Source organism: Drosophila sulfurigaster, chromosome 3 (genome assembly GCF_023558435.1).
Source record: "Drosophila sulfurigaster albostrigata strain 15112-1811.04 chromosome 3, ASM2355843v2, whole genome shotgun sequence".
NCBI lineage: Eukaryota > Metazoa > Arthropoda > Insecta > Diptera > Drosophilidae > Drosophila > Drosophila sulfurigaster.
Genome location: NC_084883.1, coordinates 25196080 through 25215340, shown reverse-complemented (window position 1 = coordinate 25215340; position 19261 = coordinate 25196080). Strand labels below are relative to the sequence as shown.

The 19261-nt window shown below is 38.2% G+C and overlaps 2 protein-coding genes across 10 annotated transcripts in view; one reads left to right on the top strand and one right to left on the bottom strand.

The window, feature by feature from the left end:
* Window positions 1–19261, top strand: part of LOC133844019 (histidine-rich glycoprotein-like) — a 154779-nt gene that overhangs the window by 64407 nt on the left and 71111 nt on the right. The gene's annotated exons all lie outside the window — the stretch shown is intronic.
* Window positions 1–19261, bottom strand: part of LOC133844855 (uncharacterized) — a 62686-nt gene that overhangs the window by 11589 nt on the left and 31836 nt on the right. For all 9 annotated transcript variants that reach the window (XM_062279128.1, XM_062279120.1, XM_062279123.1 and 6 more), the window contains exon 4: window positions 4310–4401. In XM_062279128.1, coding sequence (XP_062135112.1) covers window positions 4310–4401 — 92 coding nt within the window. The remainder of the gene's footprint in view (window positions 1–4309; window positions 4402–19261) is intronic.

The window sequence follows — 19261 nt, the reverse complement described above, 5'->3', positions numbered from 1 at the left end:
AGAACTTTTTTAGGTCGCTGTGATTCAACTGTTTAATCTGCAAGCGTCCTTCACTTTGTCTAATCAGTAAGTCACGTGTGTTTACCAATTTTAAAGCGACGACAACAATTTCAATAGAACCAACGGCAAGCCAAGCGTTAACCAACTTAACTAACGTGCTAACAATTTCCGACTTGCAACCATTTTGCGGGCCAAGGCACTCGCGGCATTTCCTGCACAGTGTCCGGCAAAATTTTATCTTTTGTTTTCCTCTCGTTTGTTTTTCTTTTTGCGCATAAAACAAAGGACAAGGTATTTTAGAAATTTTCATTTGACCGCAGCAGCGACAGGAAGCCGGACAACAGCGGACAAGAGCAGCAGTTGTGTTGACCACAATTTACAGGTGTCGCTAGCAAGTTGACACCTGACCTCAGGGGTCGAGGGAGCATTTTGTGTGCATACTTGAAATGCGTTTGCATGATAAACACAGTGACTAGCGAGCGAGATAGACTGAGGAGCGAGGAGCGAGGAGTTTTGAAGCGACATTCAAATGCAAATCACACAACAGGCAGTCTTCAAACTCCTAAGAGATGGGAAAGCTGTGAGACGAGAGCATCTCTGCTGGATGCCCATTTGGCATTTTCATTGCATGTTTTGCCGATAAAGTTATCAATTTGTTTTGCCAGCCTTGACGTTGCATGAATAATGTAAGTAGCCACACACACACACGCAAACACACATACTCATACACTTCTTAACTCAAGCAGCAGCCCATTCATCTGTGCCGTCAACAACTGAAGAGCGAGTGGCGCACAGCTGGCGACGCCCCTAGCCACGACTCGATAGACTCAACTCAACTTAACTCGACTCAACTCAACTCAACTCTAGTCGACTCGTCCCGACCCATTGGCGATGTGCAGCAGCAACAATTTCATATGTCAGAAAATCGCAACATTTGCGAGTGTCATAAAAATTGTATGCACACACGACTCTTGGGCAGATGGACTTGGGTGGCTTAGACCAGCAACTGGAACTGAGTTATACACAGCGAGAAAAACCAGATGCTGATTTTGAATACAAAATTTAGAAGCTGATTCCAAAAGTTTTGTTAGACTTGGGTAAAAAATACTTATAACACTAGATAATTAAAATAAATAATACATCTTAATGCAAATAATTTCAGTAAATTAACCAATAACAATATATTGAATATTGTCAAACAAGAAAGAAAAACAATATAAATTGAATTCAAGTTAAGATTCTAGAAATTTGATTCAAACTGATTGATTTAAAATATTTATGTACGTTAGATAAATTTAAATGAATATAAATAAATACATATAGAAAACCAATAAAAATTCAAAATTAAACTACAATGTTTTTTCTTTCAATTAAATATTTATATAATTTTATCTCAAACCTAATCTTTCAATGTTCCCAAATCAATTTTTTTAGTTTTTCAACGTTCCCAAATCATTTTTTATTTCTCTTTTAATGTTCCCAAATTAATTTTTCCAGTAGTTCCTATTTTTCATATCACTATTCTTATAAGCGGAATACGCAACGTACCAATATTTTCTCTCTGTTTAAACTGAAGATGGCTTTGGAAATCACAGGCGCGTGTTTGTCAAGTGGCAAACGTTTGCATTTTGGCCAAATTGCCTTTGACTTTCGGTTGGCATTGCTTTTGCTTATTTATGCATGCCCCAAAAGCATTTTTGTGCCCAGCATCATCAGCAGCAGCAGCAACGCTTTTCTTTATTTTATGATGAATTCTAGGCACATACCACGAGAAGAAGCTGCGCGAACGACGCATTAAAAATTTATGCGCACCTCAGCGCATTTCGCATTTCTCAGAGTTCTCAATCATTTTGAACACACATGCGTAAGACACATCGCACCCGGAAATAACGCTAGGAATACATCATCAGATATCTGTATGCTAACTGAGAGTTATGTGCGCTTTGCCACAAAACAATTAGAGTGTAGTCAGCGTGTCACAAACAGCCCAATTTAAAACTTGAACAAAGGCCGCAATGGGCTGCGTCTCATTATCAATTTAACTTTTTGATTTTTCAGCTGCATCGTTTTTAACCGCACTTTTGGAGGAGGTTCTAGAGGGGAGTACTATACCATATAGTACTACTACCATATATGAGCTCAGCTGCTGGGCAAGCTCGCATCATTTTGCAGTTGCTTTATGCTTTTGGGGCCAAGCCTCGGCATGCTGCTTAAATGCCAAATTAAAACTGTGTGGTTAAAGCCACAGTCAAGCGGCCATTTAACGGCCAGCGTCCAGTACAGCTCCTCTTCTACCCCTTCCCCAACTGCTTCCCCACTTCATTGCTCTGCCCTGAAGCCATCGTCCTGTAAGCAGACTAAAATAAGCGTGCGTAATTTTATTTATGCCCCGAACACGGTTACATTTTGTAATTTTTGCCATGCTGATGCAGTGTCCGTCCGACATCCCCATCCCACTCCCTAGATCTCTCTACCTCTCTCTCTTCTCACCCGCCTGCCTTCGTGTGTTGTGCCTCCGCTGTTTTACTTGTAAAACTTTATATTAATAAACTGTGGCACGGTGCTTCATACTGTGATTATACTCCTGTATATGCGATGTAAGTACTACTTTACATGGGGAGCACGAGAAATGAAAAGCAGAATGTAGCAAGGGTGAAAGTAAGCAAGCTAAATATATACTCTAGATCACGATCTACAAATCTGTAGTTATATTAAATATTCCCAAAATGTTTAATTTAAACTAAACACTACAATCAATCATTGTCAAAGGAAATAAATTCTAAACTACTAATAACCTCATCATATGTAAAGTGTTAGTTCAGAGAAATCAAAATCAAAAAATATAAAATAAACTTATTTTTAGTCATGCCATATTCATATTCTGTAATACGAATAGAATTACAAACTTACTTCAATTCAATTTACAATATTAATTTTAAATGCAATAAAATAAAAAACTGTTTTAAATTTTATCACAATTGAAGTTTAAAGTCACTGAAAAAAGATAAATATCTAAATTTAAGAATTCGTGTTCTTGAAATAAGACCAAAGAACAAATTCTTACAACTAAGAACATTAGTCTAAAGAATGCCAAAATTTCTCGATTTAAATTCTGTGATCCATCAAAATTCATAAAAAATGTATTAAATTTCTAATATTTATTTTAAATACAATACAATTACACTCTAATAAGTATTTTCAATTTAATGTCAATTAAAATTCTAATACACTTTTTAGAATTTATTTTTTTATAAATTTCTCAATTTAGTATTTCCTTATTCAAATTCTAACATTCATTTAGAATATGATAAAATTTTCATCTGATAAATGCTTTAAATTCCACCTCAAATTTATTTCTAATATTCATTTAAAATGTGATCAAATTAGACATTTACCACTGCTTTAACATGTATTGTATTTACCAGCAGAGCATTTGAACTTCGCCGTTAACAATATTATAATTTATTGTGCATATTTTTTTTGTACTCTTCGCTTGCTTTTAATTTAGTCAACTTGTCGTGTGAGTGTGTAAAATGTCGCTTACTGAATGCAAGTTCCCCAACAGCTCTCCCTCTCTGCTTCTCTAGGAGTTGCCCAGCCTCCGTTGGAAAACTTTACAACTGTCCAAATGAATATTTGCGGTTTCGCTTAATTCACAAGTAAAACAGCAACAACAACAACAAATGCAACAAGCCAACACAGTCGAGATGGCCAAAAGGCATTCGCTGTTGTATTTTTGTTGTAACTTTTTTAAGCGCAAAGTTTTATTGTAAATACAAAACTGAACTTTGGCGGGTCGCGTACGTGCGCTGTGCTGGCCATGTCCTTTAAACAGGAACACCCAAAAGGAAAAGGGGTGAGAGACTACTATTTGTATTTGTATTATAGTTTGTGACGCATAAAAAACTTCCTAGTCGCGACCACTCCTAATAAACCAGGCAGACAGCCAGCCAGCCAGTAAGCCAACCGGCTATCGAGCCATCTTATTAATCTGCTAAAGAAAAAACGGGGAACGAAAGGCAAGACAACTCCTTGAAGCTGTCAAAGTGTCCAGCCTACGACTGGCAGGCTCATCCGCCTGTCAAGTGCAGCTCCGCCTGCCTTGAGACCGTAAATCGCTGTCGCTCTTCAACTGTGTTCACAACTGTCTTTTTCCTTCTCCCCCCCATTTTAAGTCACATTTCTTTTGAGCTTTCATTTTCGACATTTTTATGTGCAATCAAATGCAAATAGAGAAAGATAAACAACAACGACAACAAGTATAAACAAGTAGTAAATATATAAACAGAATGTTTGTATGCAAACTGACCTCATTTGTATTCCAACGATGGCGCTGCGATGGAAAACTGTCGGCTCTTGGCAGGCTCTCCAAATTGTCGGGCAGTTTGATAGGTTCGCCATCTAAAAGTAGGAAGAAAGAAAAAAAAAAGGAAAACGCAGCAAATGCAACGAAAGTGTAAGTAAAAATATTGTTGTTCAAATCGAAGCAGTGGATCCTAAGACCCTGTTGCATAATGTAATTGCACCATCAATTTTGCATATACTATCCCCCCTTCCCCTTCCTCTACTGACCAACTCCTCCTCTCTAAGTTCTGTTGGCTGTTGGCTGGCCAACAGGTGCAGCTGTCGTGGCGCACGTAAATGCGACAAAAAAAGTAAATCAGCTAAAAATGATTTATAGAATTTAAATGTCAACTTAATAACGAGATCCCAAGACGGTGACGACGACGACGACGGGTCGAGAGTTCTTGTCATATCATTTATCACCGTGCAACTTTTGGCTGCTCCAACAAAATGCATTCTAGCCAAATGCGTGTTGCCCTCCCAAGCCCGAAAAAAGAATCAAACGAAACGCAGTCAGCTTAAAACTTTGCTAGTCATTGAATAATTACACGGCGCACTTAATGACGCTTGCAACTGAATTGACAAAACCGAATCGAACTTGGGTTTAACTTTGGCTTATTAAAATGCCACGCAACTGCCACAATGGCAGCATAAACAGCAAAGAGTTAAGGCTGACAGCTAGAAGATACCCATTGAATTAAGAGTATTACAGCTAAAGAAAATTGTTGAGTTTTTAAAATTAATGTTATTAAAAGATTAATATCGATAACAAACTTTTCACATTTTATAGTCAAAACAAAACATAATAAAATTGTACTCAAATTTTCTTTATCAATTTTGAAGGAAATTTTAATTTAAGTTTAGTAAGTTTTTCAATGCTGAAAATTTTCATTGTTTGAATATACCTAAAACTTTATTCTATTTAATTTGATATATCATTATATTCAAATTTCCTTAAAAAATGTTATATGCAATTTTCCTAATTTTCCTATTTGAATATAAACTATGTAAGTTGTTCAAAGCTTAAAATGGACAATCTTTGAATGTGCCTAAAATTCCAAATCAATAAAAAATGTTTCACATACTTATGAAACTCTACTCAAATTTTCTTAAGAATTCTAAATTCAATAATCACATTGCTATTTTCATTTATTTATGCTCAATAACTTTTCAGCTATTTGTGTGTTTATTTAGTGAACTTTCTTAAGACTTTGTTCACCTCAATATATTTTATTTTTTAACACAATTATCCCGCTTTGCAACCTCGTTTCCAGGGTATGCGAACAACAAACAACAGCTTTTGTGTGTGCTTATACAAATGACGATCGAAATAAACTAGCGGCCAAAGTGTAATTTAGCAAAAATGTGTAATAAAGTTGCACACATCGCAAGGCGACACATTCAATCGGAAAGCAGAAAGAGAGTAAGTACTACTCAGCGAACTAAACGAATATATCAAAAGAGCGATACGCTTGTAGCTAGTAACTGCTAACTGCTAACTGGTAACTGGTAAATAGAATGCACTCTTAAGGGTCATAAAAAAAAGTATTGTACAATTTATATAAAGTGCTCAAACTGTTTGAATCCCCCAGCAAACGCCGCGTAACCAAAAGTGTTGCCAAATTGCAAATGGCACAAGAGGGCCAAAAGGGTGTACAGCACGTGTAGCAGAAGAGGGGCAGTGGCAGGGGCAGAGACAGGGGTATGATGGCCAGTTGAAGTTGGGGTAACAGACAGAGTGCGTGGGGCCCGCATATTGAGGTGGCTGCCACTGATGCCGCTCGTACTCTATAGTTGATGATGTAGTTGCCCAGGGCAAATGTGTTGTCGTCGTCGTCGTTGTCCTAGACGTTGCTTGTTGTCGTTTTGCCGTTCGCGTTCTTTATGGCCTTTTTATATAGCACACACAAACACACACACAGAAAGACTCGCGACTGTAGAGTGTGGCATATAGTTTTGTAATTGATGGCGATATTTTTAGTTTGATAGCACACTCAAGTTTTATTGCTCAACTAATTTGTCATGTGAGTATCGCCTTGAGTTTCAGCTTACAGCTCACAGCTTTCAGCTGCGACTTTAAAAACTCCACAAACGATAATTGTCGACGCGAAATGCCGAAACAATCACAGAGAGCGACCCTTTGCAAGCGGAGTAAATTTTATTATGCAGCTCGCTGCCATTGTGTTGTGGCAAAAGAAAAAAAAAAAATTAACGAAAAAAGAATGTCAAAAACTGTGAAGCGACAGCGGCAGCAGAAAGAAAGAAAAACTCTGTTTGATTAATACAAATAAAAAGTTTTTTTAACTGCGCTTTGCATATTTCATGGCAGACGCTCAAAACTGACGTCGACGTCGACGTCATATAATAGACTGACGTGGGACTGGGCGTGGCAAGCCGGAATCACTGCCAAAAAACCAAGTAAAAGAAACAAAAAAAAAACAGAGAGAGTCCAACTCAGGTGCCATCAGCCAGCCACGAGGTTGGTCCCAGGCGCGCCATGTCGACGACGACGACGTCGACATCAACGTGCCCCGAACGTAACGCGGTTCGAGCCTCTATGTGGCAAGGATTTTGGTATTGTTATAGCGTTTACGTTGCTCTGAAACATCTCACTCATAATTTTCAGTCTTTTGCTTAATTGTGACAAATGCGCTTTGGCACAAAAATTTGCACAAGACTCGCATAATTTGGCGCTTTAAGAGCTTGGACTGTGACCCTCGAGGGGCACAAATGGTGGCCAGGTGGTGGTCAGGTGCTCATCCTGCCTGCACATTGCATTGACATCGCAAATAGCACAAAAGAGTTGCACATAAATAATAAATTTTCGTTTTACGATTTCGTGTAACGCGACACGCAGGTTGAGCTGCCAATTTGTGGCTGCCAAATTGTAGCTAATAAATATCTGACACTGCCTATAAAAAACGCATGAGCAGTAGCAGGCAAGAGGGGGAAGGTGGGTGCTGCGAGGTGGGAGCGAGGCCATGGCATCACAATCTAGTATACAAAGACTAAAATTGTTTGCACGACGCGACGCCGCCGCCGCCGTCGCCAAAGTCAGCGAGTGTGAAATTACTTTTGTTTAGGGAATGTCACAGGAACTCGAAATCGCTCTTGTCCTTGCACAATTAAAAGCCATTAAAACTGAAACTGTCTGCGAAAACAGGCCGACAAAACACTAACCACACATTGCACTACAAAAGTGAAAGAAAAACTGCAGTTGCTGCCACCGCTCTTCGAATGGGAAACAGCTAATAAACACACCAAAGCAAAAAAAATCACCTCAACAAACTTAAGTATCTCCATGTTTCGCCTTGAAGAAGTTTAGTTCATGACGTTGCTAAGCACACTTGGCAAGATAAAAAGCATGACGTCCTAAAACGGAAAAACGATGCGAAAACAAAGCATAATAAATAAACAAAAGTTCAGCGATAAAGCACAGACGTCATTGTCGAATGAGCAGTAAAGTATTTTAGCGGCGATAATAAATGCGAATTACACATCGAGGGAAGCAAACATAAGTATGTGAAAAATTTGTGGAGCATTTCATAAGTAAATAAAGTAATAATAAAGAGATTTCAAGAGATCGTTATTACCAGCATAATAAGTAATAATAAAGAGATTTTAAGAGATCAGCATTATATGCGTAGTAAAAGTTAGGCCTGGTGTTTGTAAAAATAAAATATGTTGGAGATAAAAAATATTTGAAATTCTATTATTATTGATAAATGTTTTTTATATAAAACGAGATACACAACTCTTTTTATAAAAAGTTTCAAGCTGCTGAATATATACAAAAAAGAAATCAACGCTTCTCTGTATCTCGCATAGTTCACATCGCGCTTAGTTTATCTCAAAAATCTCAAAGCAAACTTTTCCATAAATTTACCAGAAACTACTTATGACAGATGTATGGGACATGATTTATACACAAACAAACATGCACATTAAAACGTGTATATATAGATCTGTGGAGACGCCGCGTTGCGGCTGATAAAAATCATGTAGCCTTTAGTTTGTCAGTCAAGTCGACTTTGTATTCATAGTATTTTGGCTATCTCCCTCTCTATATATATCTCTCTCTCTCTCTCTCTCTCTTTTCAGTCTGTCTGACTGACTGCAAGCTTGTGGTTTGCATTACAAGGAACCATTTCTCACTCGGCGAGTTTTGCATATTTTGTGTGGCAGAAAACAGCAATTAAAAGACACATAACAACAAATAAGCGTGTCAGCAACTAAGCCAAACAATAATTAGTAATAACAGCAACAACAACAACAACTACGACAACCAGGACTATGCAATTTTTGTAAAAATATTGTGCAGCACCATTTTGCCTGACGGTAAGGAAAAGCCTGGGGAATGAGGTAAATGAAACAGCACAAGTCACACCAAAGGGCAGGCCAACGACGATTAACATAAAAATGCAACAAACACAGCAGCAACAACAACAGCAAAGTTTGTTGCGACTTGAACTCCGTCTCCCAAGTCATAAAAGTGCTATTAATGAATTTCTAACCGAAATGGCATAGAACAAAGGCCGGAGCCAAAACAAAAGCTGCTCAAATGTAATAAATTATTCACATTTATGACGACGAACGGAGCAGCAGCAGCAGCATTGTCATCGCGTCGTATGAGCAACGTGCAACGTTCAAGTCAAAGACGGAATCAAGTCGCACCATCTCACTCTCATTCTCTCTCTTTCTCTCTCTCTCTCACTCGCTTTCTCTCTCTCTCCCACTTTTCCTAGACCCGGTCTTGTCTATGGGTCCAATGCAATTACGTGCTCATTTCATTTGTTTTTCGCTTTTGCTAGCGGCCAAAGTTGTAAATCTGTGCAAAAATTTCACATTTGCTAAATGATTTTCATATGCACAACGGCAGAAGGACGACTCAAAAAAAAAAAATAAGTAAAAACCTCACAGTCAAGTATGTTCCACTGTGATATACCCGTTACCCTTTGTCAATAAAAGCAAAACTTTGCGGTATTATTCTCAAAATATTTCATAGCAATACTTCGAAAAAATACTTAAATATACCTAATTATTAATACATAAATAAACCGAAAATCTTGATTGGTATATCGATATAACGTAAAAAGTAAAAATATACCGTATCATATAAAAGATACCAAACCTGACTGCGGCTGCCATATTTTCCCATACAAAATTTGTTTGAACATATACCTAATCATTATAGCAAATGATACAAAAATATACCGAAATTTTTTCTTGATATATCGATATACTATTTCGTTGAAAATATATCCCAGAATACAACAGAAATCAGATTGACAACCTGCAAACTAAAAACCGACTACAGCAGCCATTCTTTGTCAAACAAAATTATTTCTATTGTAGAATGACTTCTACATTTTTTATCTGAACCCAAACAAAATTTGCAAGAATCGTATCATATAATATATTCTGTAGTTGTACCCTTTATTCAAAGGGTATAAAAAATATATATACACCAAGCTACCAAGCTCTTTGCTGTATATTAAGTAAATATTTGGCTTCTTTCTGCCTAACTCCACTCCATGAAACATACGCCTAATAATTTATCTACCTTTGGCATACAAAAAAAAAGATTGTAATGCACTTCGCAAACTTTTGACTTTGCTGTCTTACGATTCGGTTCATAATAGAAGCAACGGGGAGAGTGCGGTATCAGCCTGCAAATTATATTAATATGCAGCCGCTGAATTTCGGCACAACAAACATGCGATTTTTTTACGAGCACATACGTTTCTTTTTTCTTTTTTTTTTGGGCACCTTTGCATGAGAAGTTTGTATAAGCAGCTGCCACCGCAGGTTGTTCTTCCACCTCTTTGTATATTTTAAATACATTTTTTCATAGTTTTTTTTTGCACACATACGTATACGTAATATTTGTGTAAATACATATATAAATATATATTTTTTCAGTGGTTTAGCAGCGAAAGCTGTAATTTATTTTAATGCTAGTATTTATCAAGTCCTCATAAATACGTTACGAATTTTGTTTGCCCGGCAGCAAACTACAAACCACCGTGTATGTGTGTGTGTGTGTTTGTCTGTTATGGGTGATGGGTGTGTGTGCTTTACATAAATTGTAAATTAAACATTTAAAGTGCCATGAAATTAGCGCGAGGAAAAACACATGGAAACGACCAAAACTGTTCTGCATAAAAACCCAAATTGCCCGGCACGAAAGCAAATTAATCTAAATGCCCAAAAACTAATAAGCAATGTTAGCTTTTAGTACTCGGCAAGCTTGACTTTGCGATACTTGTACCGAAAATGGTTTCAAATTGGGTATATTTATAGGAAATATTTTTGATGTGTAAGAAGTAAGATCGAATAAAGTTTTGTCGTTTTAGGTATGGGGCTTAGATAAAAATATCTATTAACATAAATTATGCAAAAAATAGTCCCTTAACTCATTTAGAAGACTTACAATAAATACAGGAAAATTTATAATAGAAATTTACTATAAAATCATTAAAAATATTCTGAATACATTAAAATTTCTCACAAATTTGTAGTAGAAATTATAAAAATTCGAAAGAGTTTGCCAGTAGTCGAATTTATTGAATTGAAATTTATCACAAATTATTATGAAATCTAAACTAAAATCTCATTAATTTTTTACCCTTTTCAAGAAGATTCTAAATACCTTAAAAGTACTCAAAAATTCTATTAAAAATGTTCTACAAAATCTCAATAAATTGAAATAAAACTCATCATTATTTCATGATCTCATTTAAGAAGATTCTAAATACATTAAAAGTTCCCGCAAATTTTTAGTAAAAATTTACAATGATAATGAAATCTAAACTTAAATCCTTATTAATTTATTATATTTTTCAACAAGATTCTCAATACATTAAAAGCTGTCCAAAATTTGTAGTAAAAATCGACCACAAAATCCCATTAAATCTTTTACAAAGCATGTAGTACAAAGCCGTTAAATCAATACAAATCTATTCAGGCTGTTAAACAACCGTTTAGCTTATGGACGGCACGGGTATTAAAACTAATATTTATCTAACAAAATTAATATGGTTGTAAGCTAATAAAGACATAGACTGAACAAGGAGGCGAATGATATTCGGTTTGGGAAAGGTTGAATGTGGATTTGGATTTGGAGTGGGCGAGAATGTGTGTGGGGAATATGCACACATACAAAAAGTGTTTGTCTAACCGACAAACGACAAATGTAGCACAATTTTAGGCGTTGCAGCCGATAAGCCAAATAAATAACGCAGCAAGCACAACACACACTCGCACACACACACACACATACACTGCCTACGGCTGGCAATGCAACAAAAATAAACGAATACATCGGAGCTGGGATGCAAAGTGTGGGCATCGTTTAGTAGCGCATTGTTCAATAAATCTATTTGCGTGCACTCTAATCGAAACACCTGGCCAACAAGCCTTTCACCCTAAAAGAGAGATTCGAGGGTGAAATAAGGGAGGAGAGGAGCAATGTTGAACGGCAACAAATTGCCAGGGACAACAACATATTAATCCAAATTAGCATCAAAGTGATTTAATTGCTTGGAATTTTGCGTTGGCAAACACTTTTCGACTTTTGCAGCAGCGCTGCAAGCCAAATGAACGAACGTTCATTGCACATAAAGGACTCGCCTCGCCTCGGCTCGGCTCAGCTCGACTCTATCTGCCACACTTGGTGTGTGGCACGTAGCACATAGTTGGCTTGTAAACATGCCCCAGGCATAGGCCTTGCATTTTGTCACCATTTGGCCATCGATCAGGCTAAACAACAAGGCCCAGCATACACACATCTCTCACATCGCTCACCTCGCAGCATATCCTGGCACATCCTTAAAGGCACAAGAGCGTACTTTAAAATGTTTGTTGAATGTGAATGAAGCGCTCCGCTGGATGTCGCCTATAAATTGCAGCTCGCTTAAAGCCCGCACGATTTATGTAGCTTTTAGTAATATGAGCAAATATATTACGTGCCACGTAAACTCGGCAAGAGTGCACTCACACACACACACACTTGTAACGAGACAGGATCAGCAGGATATGCAGTGAAAGGACGGGATGTATTTGGTAGCCCAACTAATTGAATTGCCGCTGCAAACTGGAAATTAATAGGCGCACATCAAAGCCAACGCCCACAGCTGTCCAAGGCAATAACTGAGCCAAAATTAAAGGCCCAAATACTACACGGAACACACACTTCAAACCACACACACACACACTCGCATATACATGCGCACACAATCGTAAAAGTTGGCAAATGTCAGAGGCTTGAGTCCAATCCAAAGTGTAGCCAACTGTGGGCAATATTTATTGAGTACGTGATCTTTGACAAATCCGTATGTGAGCGTTTTGAATTTTTTTATTGCCCTTCCGTCGATGGTCAGTATGTGACTCGCTCTCTCTTTCCATCATCCGCTCGCTCTCACTCACTCTTTGGCGAGTCCTTGTGGCAGCTGGCAACCGCTTCGTTTGGCATGCAAAAGGCGGCCAGCAAAGTGCCTTATTAAAATTTTGTCAACTTGCGACTTTCTGTTTTTCTTTTCCGTTTTTTCTGTTTTTTTTGTTTTGTTTTTTTATTGCCTTTTCACACTTTTCCTTGACTTGAGATTTACAGTTTGGATAGCTCTTTGGTCCCCTGACATTGTGGCTTATACATTTATAAACTGCCCGAGCTTGAACTCAACACTCCGCCCAACAACAACAACAGTTCCCAGTGAGCCAACTGTCAACTGTCAACTGCAACTCTAATGCATTTCAACTTTAAGCAACTCAATCGATATTGCAACAGAGTCTGCTCGACTATAGCAAACAATTCGACAACAAGTTTTGCATTAAATGAAAACTATTCGAATAGAAATTTAGTCCGCACGTTATTTGGAAACTTGACCATCATTGGCCACATTGAACACCGTTAATACACGAAAGCATTGAAAGAATTTGATGTAATCAAACTTATAGTCACTTTACTAAATTCTCTACATAAGAAGAAATATTTATATTTCCCGTGTAAATTTATGAATAGGTTTAATAATTCGTTTAGAATTAAACTTTTAAGTGCTCTATATTATACTCGTGTTGTGTAAATATCGTTCAATTTACTGAATAAGTCTGCTTGTTTATTTGAAATTAGTTAACTAGATTCTTCGATTCGTTTGTTTGATTTTGTTCCCAAATTGTTCATGGTTCATCCCACTCATCGTCATAGTTCGTTTTGGTACATTCTTCTTTCGATAACATGAAACCTAATTGGTTTTATTTTAAATATACATTTCCTTATTGTAATGAGATGAGCCAGAGCTACGAAGGCCTTCAGACTATATTTGCTATTTATTTATTGACCATTCATAAATTGTGAATGTTCTAATAATATGGTAGAAATAGTTTCAAATATTTGAACAAAATTTTCAGTGACTATACAAAATTTCAACTCAAACAAAACAGTTTGTAAATCAATTAATTTACTTACTAATTTTGCTATATTTAACAATCTAATGGACAACTTAATCTGCTAAAGAAATTCAAATGTGAGTCTATTTATGCTTGAAGATGACTCAAGTTTATCAAGTTTGTTTGCCTTACGCAAAACTGTTCTGCACGCTTTTGCGGCCACTTGAATGACAGAAGGGGGAGAGAGAAGTGACATTGAGGTCGCCGCACAATACAGAGAGCAAGAGTCGGAATCGGAGTCGACTCCGAGTCAGAGTTGGAGGCGCGCCTGGCGGGCAGTAGTCACAACAATGGCATGCCAAAGACAATAAAATTGACTGGCACAGCAAACAACTGTAACAAGAACAACAACAGCAACAGTGGCAGTTAAAGACAACTAATACACTCACACCCAGACTCATATGCATACAAACAAACGCACACACACAAACACACACACACATACATTGCACACTTGTTGGTTTTTCATTGACGCACTTTGGTTACAAAGTTTTAGCGTGCCCAAGTGACGAAGCAACAGCAGGGGCGTAACATGTAAAGTGGACTCGAAACGAGGGAGGAGAGTAGATGAAGAGGGAGTGCGAAGAAGTGAATGAGAGGGGGCGCGAGTGAGGCAGCGAGCTGGGGCGCTGAAAAGTATGCTACAAAACGCGCATAATGAAGCTGCTCATAAACGAGGCACGACATTTATTATGGCTGCTGTTTGTTGCTGTTGTTGTTGTTGTGGACACATAACCGTTTCTCAGCTGCATGAAATGTTAACTCGCACCTACGAGCACACACACACACACACACACGGCGATACAGCTTTGTTGTTGCATAAAAAACACTTAAAATGCCGTTAAGTTAAAATAATAAAGTTAAGCTGCCGCCGGGCAGCAACAAAATCTAATGTGACAATGGTCCCAGCACACACACACACACTCGCATTTACAAAAAGCGTTGCACAATTGCTGACATATTTCAATGTGCAACAAAAGACAAGGAAGACATAAATGAGACGAGGGCGGACAATCGGGGGCATGCCACACACAAAAACTAAACCAAACGGCAGAAAAAACACAAATGTTGGGCATATTTTGCATTGTTAGCGACATAAAATCGCACACACAACAAACACACACGCACTCGCACACACACACCCAGAAAGACAACAATCACCTGGCGAAGGCTTTGGCTTCGACTTTGCGTTTTGTGTCTTCTGTTGTGGGGCCTTTTGTTTCAATTGTTTGTAGTTTAGGTTTAGGCTCGCACTCGTTAAGGACACATATATGTGAATGTCCTTTGTGGAGCACAAACCAACAACAACAACAAGAACAACAACAAACAATAAGCGACGCGACGAAGCAGGCAACATATGCGCGACGCTCCGCACGCGTTTTGTGGAATGGCGTGCGAATTATTGCCCAGGAAGATATGAAATAAAATTTAATGAAATGTTTATAAAATGAAAATGAAGTTGCCCAAGTAGACAACGTACGAGTATTAGTATGCAATTTGTGTGAAACAACACAACTTAAAGCTATCGCACAACATCGATAAACTTGAATTAAATTAAGACACATAGATAGAATTATTTGTTGGCTAGCTAGACAAACATGCAACATCAATATAAATACATTTTTCAGATTACAAACTTCTTTTTTAGATTGTTGTTCGTTAGTATGCCTGTTCGATTGGTTGGTTGATGGTTGCCACGCCCTAGAAGGCGGCACATGCATACTTACTGACACTGAGCGGCAACAATGCGCTCTGCAGATGGCTAAAGATCTGCCGATGATGATGATGATGGTGATGGCCCAGGCCATTGAAATACAGGTGGTTCTGATGCAGCGACAGCTGCTGGTGGTGGTGATGATGATGGTGGTGGTGGTGCAGAGCGGGCGTCAAATGTTGCTGCTGCTGCTGTTGCTGATGTTGTTGCAGATGATGTTGCTGCTGCTGTTGTTGATGTGGCAGCAGTTGCTGTTGCTGTTGATGCTGATGCTGCTGTTGCTGCTGTGAGTGTTGTTGATGCAGCATCAATTGCTGCTGCTGTTGCTGTTGTTGCTGATGATGCGTTGGCTGCAGCTGCAACTGTTGCTGCTGTTGTTGCTGCTGCTGCTGTTGCATGTGTTGCTGCTGCCCATAACTGGCTGCAGTTGCCGTCGGCTGCAATGCTCCAGCTGTTGCTGTTGGCGTGGGCAACGCCACGGCCACCGCTGCTGCCGCTGTGGCTGCTGCTGCTGCTGTTACGGTTGCTGCCGCCGTGGCGGTTGCCGTGGCTAGAATGTGATGATGCGTGGCGGTGGATGAGCGATGCTGGCTTTGTACTGTATTCAAACTGTGTATGGAGGCGTGCACCGCCGATTGATAGATAATACCATTATTCGACATCGCCGTCATCGACTGATGATGATGAGCATACGCCATCGTTGGGCCCGGATGTCCGCCACTTGGCTGCACAGCGGCCGTTGTTGCCATGCTGCTGGCCGAGACGGGGGCCAGGGGCAGGGCACGATAGCCGGCCATAGATTCGAGTACACTTCACTTTCGTTTAACACACTTGATAAATTCGTAACACGCTCCAAATTATTGTTCACTTTTTAATTCTTTTCTTTTTTTATTGCTCCGTCAAGCAGCGTCTTTTCGCGTTGCAATGTGTTCGGGAACTAATTTCCGAGTTTCGCTTATGTATTTCCTCGTACAAGTTCAAATTAGCTTTAGCTACAATTACGAATTTAAATATTTTTTCTCAGCAATATATTAATAGAGGAGGGAAGTATGGTAGATTTTAGGCTTAGTCGAGTTTGATAATGTCACTCTACGGCGCTCTGATAAGTCCTTATCCATGCCTTATCTCTTGACACACGAGTCGTGTGTCAACACAATTTTCATTTCAAATTTCATATTGTTCTCGTTTAACATTTTTTCCAGACTTTAGCGCTCACGTTACATTGTCAGTTGTTGGAATTAGCTCAAAATTTCAAAACATTTATGGTCTGGGAATTCACAAAAGTTACGTTTTATCTCCAGTCTTAACATCATAAATACATAATAAGCTTTGTACATATTTGTCTTACATGAGGTCGATCAACAAATCTTGTTCATGATGATGCTTTTCTCTCTAGATTTCGGCCTTGAACCGCAGTTCAATTCACATTCAGTTGTCTAAGTTTCTGTTGAAATTTATCAACTTACAAGCTGTTTACACTTATCTAAAACTGTCAGATAAAACTAAACTTGAGATTAAACAAAAAAAGGGAAGATGTAGCACAACTTTAAGCTAATTATTTGATCTCTGCTTGACACACTTGGGGTCAGTTGGAATACACTTGCTTTGAACATTTTGATTAATTGTGCTAAGGTTTTAAATTTTAGTTAGAAATTAGTTCTATTAAAATCACAGACAGTAAACATTAAAACTTTTATTTTAAAAATCACGGAATTTTTGATTTTAATAATTTCCTTTAAGACTGACTCATTGTTATTAACTTTATATAAACAAAAACCATGTATGGATAATCATATAGAAATAATCAATTAATATAAAAATAAAAATAAAATTTTTATGTGTCATGAATGATTTTTATTTCAGTTTATTTTTTATATTTTTTTTTTCAGAATAAAAATCACATTTATATACTCAAAAAATTTTAGAATACAGTTTCTGATTAAAATTCTGATTAAAATACAATACATAATTGTATGAGAATCAAATTATTGGTAATAATTGGCTATTTTATTTTATTAGAAATTTTTCTTAGCACACACACAAACTCAATATTAAATCTGAGCAGTAAAAGTATTCTAATTTTTTACAAATAATTAGATTTATTAAACTGTTAGAGCTCAAATTGTATATTTCTTTAAGTAATCATCTCTTAGCACTAACTATGTAAACACAATTTTAATTATAGGCAACAAGAGTATTATTATTTCGATCGACTAAATATTGATGTACTTTCATTCTTTCCTCAATGCACAATGATTAGATAAGTGTACATAAAAAAGTATTTAAATATAACAAAATTGTCAGTTTTCAAGCGTCATTTACTTGTATTCATTTCGCACATTTGACACAGTTTTTCTCTCATGTTTTACACTTGTAATGTGATAAGAAAAGTGTAAAGTATATTATTGTAAAAAAGATCTGCTCAGCGTAAACACAGTCCATAAATTAAATGGTTTGTATGAGCAGCTGAGAAGATCTCTCTCATTCTCTAAACAGCACGAACAACATATATAAACTATATTTAACATATATGATTAGTTGAAATGTCAATAACTTATATAAGTAGCACATCGATAACATGAACAAAAACAACATCAAGGGTATTATTACTAGAGTGACATCAAGAGTTGAGTATTAAGTAAATGGTTTCGTTTTTAAGGTTTTAAGGAAATAAGCAGAACACACCAATTACAGATGATTGACAACATTGACACAACAACGAAACAAACACAACGAGAGGTGGAAGTTACAGGTAAACAAAATGAAGTATAAAAAAACACAACATTTAACGTAAACAAATTACATAAACAAACGGAGGAAAAACGGCAATTCAATAAACAGGAATGGAACGAGAGGAAGAACCTTGTTGCTGTGTTAAGCAGGAGTTGCTGCTGCCTGATCTGAGCCAAAGTCAGAGTCAGAGTCAGAGTTGTAACGCAGTTTAATGCTGTTGCTGTTGATATTGACAACAAATATTGGCATATTGCTGGCAGTTGCAGAAGCGCCCACGCGCCACACGGCACGGCACAGCACAGCGTAGCGTAACGTTACAGAAACACGTAAGACGTAACGTAATCGAAGCGACGGCAACGATTCAACGAGGAACGTCCGACACGTTTGCCCAAGGTCTGAAAACTGAAACACACCGTGAAGCCAAAGGCAAGCCCAGCCAGCGTCCTTGTCGTCACTCGCCCGACTCGGCTCTGGCTCGGTAAAAAACACGAACTTCACTTCGGGTTTGGCACTGTGCATTCAGCCAGGATTCGTCGGTTGGCTGTCACGTAACAAGCAGCAAGTGCGAGCGAGTTGCCAACAGCGCATGAGACAACGATGATGGATGTGAGTGTGAATGTGAATCAGAATGTAGTAGTGTGAGTGTCTAAGGGTGTGAGTGTGCGTTCAAGTGTGAGTGTTCGAATGCCTGTAAACATGGGGTGGTGCCTCAGTCGCTGTCCTCAAGTTAGGCGACGTCAACGACTGCCGGCATACGGAGCGTATACGTTATGTTTCAACTGCCTGCCACAATTAGCCTAATTCCGTCTTAATACCAGGCACTGTGTGGGTTGGTCGACAGCACCTACACACACACACTCCCTCGCACACTCACACTCCCTCTCGCACACACACAGACAGCTTGCTATTTCTATTGCACAACAAAAATGTGACAGCAGTTAGGGGATGTTCCGGCCGTTAGAGGAGCCGAAATCAGGACTTGCGCACTGAACGCGCGCCTAAAACGTGGAGACGCGAAGCTCTGGG